The following is a 2,953-nucleotide window of genomic DNA, read 5'->3' as shown; positions in this document are numbered from 1 at the left end:
GCAATACCTATCTAATAGTATAAGCTATGTATGTTTCTAAATATAAACTTAATCTAAGCAACGTTCATATTAAAATAAATAGATAACAACAAATTCGTTACACAATCTCACTATTCAATGGTAAAAGAGTAGCCTAAGAATTGGCGGTGGGTGGTGATGACTAGATGCCTTCCCTCTAGTCATTCACTGGTAAATTATGGACGGCTAGCGCAGATGGCCCTCGTGTAGCTTTGCGCGAAATTCATAACAAACCAAATTAAACGTGTAATTAATTCTAGCGGGAGCTGTGGACACAAAATCCGAAAAGGTTTCAATGAACATGTTGATATGCGATTTGTCCTTTTACACAGGTAATGGTTTAATACTGCAACTTAAGTCTCATTTAGCATGTACGCATTTCTGTATGGGCTTGACTAGGAAGTTCGCTTATTCAAACAGGTGACACAGAAAGCTGTACAAATTGGCATAAGATAGTTAGAACTGTATGTAGCAATCAGTTGAAGAATGTAATCTAATGAATCGAGTATAAAAGTGAGGTAGCCACATAAGTCTAGATATTTTTGATCTTGATTCCTGCTGTCCTCGGAATGATTCCTCTTCGCCCCAGCAGCCATGAAAGCTGTAAGCGTGTTACTGGATAAACTATGCTAAACATAACTATTACGGTAAATAAAGATTTTGTTTATTTGGGTTTGTTTGTTTGTTTGGTTTTATTTGGTGTCCGTGTTCGATTTGTTCTTTGTAGCCAATTTCCGGAATCTGAGTTTAGTGGACTTTTTAGAGGTATTTGTTGGATATCAGTGTATCTGAAGTATATAATTGCCTTTATTTCATCGTGGTTAAGCCCATTCTTTCACTAAAACGTTAGTACGTTCATCGTTGAAAGTGTTTGTGTTTCAGCACAATTGTTATTACGAGAAAATATTATTAGGAAAGAAGAGTGATATTTTAAGATAAGTAGTGAAAATGTGAGAAGTTTTAAGACCAATAGTAGATTATTTATTGAGAGTACTAGAAATGTCAAGACCAAGAGTAATTTAGTTGCTGTGAGTAAGTAAACCTAGATTTAAAGACACTGCCACTAATCTAACTGAAAAGGTGATCACAGAGTCCATTTTTTGTTTTATATTTGGCTTTGCCCCTCTGGCCTTGATAATTGCTTGAGTGCACGAGGGACTGAATGTAAGCAGGGGAGAATTCATGATTAGAGAGGGGTTTCTTTCTTAGTCGTCTAGCCAAGAGACTGGTTAAACAGAGGAGAGACTGGACAGTGCACCCAGTGACAGTGACCTCTGAAGTTTTCTGCCTGGCCTTTTGAAATCTGTTAACGGCAGTCGACGATTTTGCAGCTCACGTGTTTCAGAACACGATCGTCAGTCGCTGTGGAAGCTTTTTTCCTACCCTTTCCCTTCCGCCTCTCCACACAGCCAATCTCCCTATATCTCTGCACCCAGAGGCTCACACTTGACTGTTTGAATTGAGTTCTTCTAACAGTCTGCCTTGTCGAAAGTCTGTCTTTCGTCAAAGAAGCAATGACTGCTTTTTTCCATGGATTTAACTCGCAAACATTGGCCATGGTTGTATCATATGCACGTTGTAGCAAATAGTCTTCTAAGCTGACTCTCAGAAAGAAACATTAGTTATAGCAAAAAAAACTGATATAATAATTAGACAGTATTGCATCATCCATGGAACACATTTGCACCTACATGCATTAGGGCATCAAAGCAGATGATGATTCCGAAACAAAAGTGTGAAAAAAATTGGTTTACGCAATACATTTCCCCGCCTCTTTGGTTGATAGGAAAGGACATGTTCACATAGACTGACAGTGTGAAGTTTTTAGCTTGAATGAAAGTAAGAGTTTTGTACATGTGACTGATATATAAAAACATGTCTTACAAACTAGTGAAGTTTTAAGTGAAGGTTGACTGCTAGATAGTGTATATTGAGGGTTGGTAATAGTATTTTTAAACATGATTGATATACAAAACATGTTTTACAAACTAGTGAAGTTTTAAGTGAAGGTTGACTGTTGGATAGTGTATATTGAGGGTTGGTATAGTATTTTTTAAACATGATTGATATACAAAACATGTTTTACAAACTGGTGAAGAGTTAAGTGAAGTTGACTGGTAGATGTTGTATATTGAAGGTTGATGGGTTGATAATAGTATTTTCTAAACACGATTGACTTACAAACATGTTTTACAAACTAGTGAATTGTTAAGTGAAGTTTGACTGGTAGACGTTGTACACTGAGGATTGGTGATCGTGTTTTCTACAGTACGACATTATTTCAAATGTTAACTATTTACTTTTAAATGTAAATCAAGTTATAGCGTGGTGATAAAGTTGGATGTGCCTACTTACTTAAACAACATTATACATGTTGTATAAATTACATGGGATATTGTATCAACTGATTAACAGCATTCAAAAAAGTGAAATTATTCAAATTTAGAGAAACATTCAATTATTTCCAATATATAATCTTGTCTGCCTTTGGTGAGACTAACTGTAAAATAATATAACATTTAAGACTAACAAAATTTTGGGATACTGTAAAGAATATACGTAAAACATATTATATTACTGAATTACGTAATGACTATTGCATCTTTTAGAATCTAAACACGATGATAAGAAAGATGTTCAAACGACGACAATACCAGAACGTCCTGAACCACATGAGAATAAATGGGACAAAAAATACTGTGAACTGGTGACCTCTGATAAAGATCTACATGTATTTTATCAGGGGAAGCCAGTAAAAAATGGTCATCGCGTCAAAGATGGAGGTGATATTATGTTATTTTGTCTTCACGGAAAAACAGAAAACCATCAGCCTGTCGTTAAGAAATTGATTTGCCATAATGGTCAGTGGAATAAGAAGATTCCATCCTGTCCTTTTGACTCTGGTGAGTTTAAATATATATATATATATATATTT

General features: G+C 35.3%; 1 protein-coding gene across 1 annotated transcript in view; it reads left to right on the top strand.

Moving 5' to 3' along the window:
• The window catches only part of LOC106468934, a gene marked incomplete at its 3' end in the record, with an annotated part of 6,772 nt that extends 3,851 nt beyond the window's left edge, over nucleotides 1-2,921 (top strand). Inside the window, exon 2 of the mRNA XM_013929387.2 lies at nucleotides 2,628-2,921. Within this exon, the coding sequence (XP_013784841.1) occupies nucleotides 2,628-2,921 (294 nt within the window). The remainder of the gene's footprint in view (nucleotides 1-2,627) is intronic.
• Between the last annotated feature and the right edge of the window lie 32 nt (nucleotides 2,922-2,953).

This window comes from Limulus polyphemus, unplaced genomic scaffold (genome assembly GCF_000517525.1).
Source record: "Limulus polyphemus unplaced genomic scaffold, Limulus_polyphemus-2.1.2 Scaffold3227, whole genome shotgun sequence".
Lineage (NCBI taxonomy): Eukaryota > Metazoa > Arthropoda > Merostomata > Xiphosura > Limulidae > Limulus > Limulus polyphemus.
The sequence above is the reverse complement of the archived record's forward strand: the minus strand, read 5'-3'. Positions and strand labels throughout refer to the sequence as shown.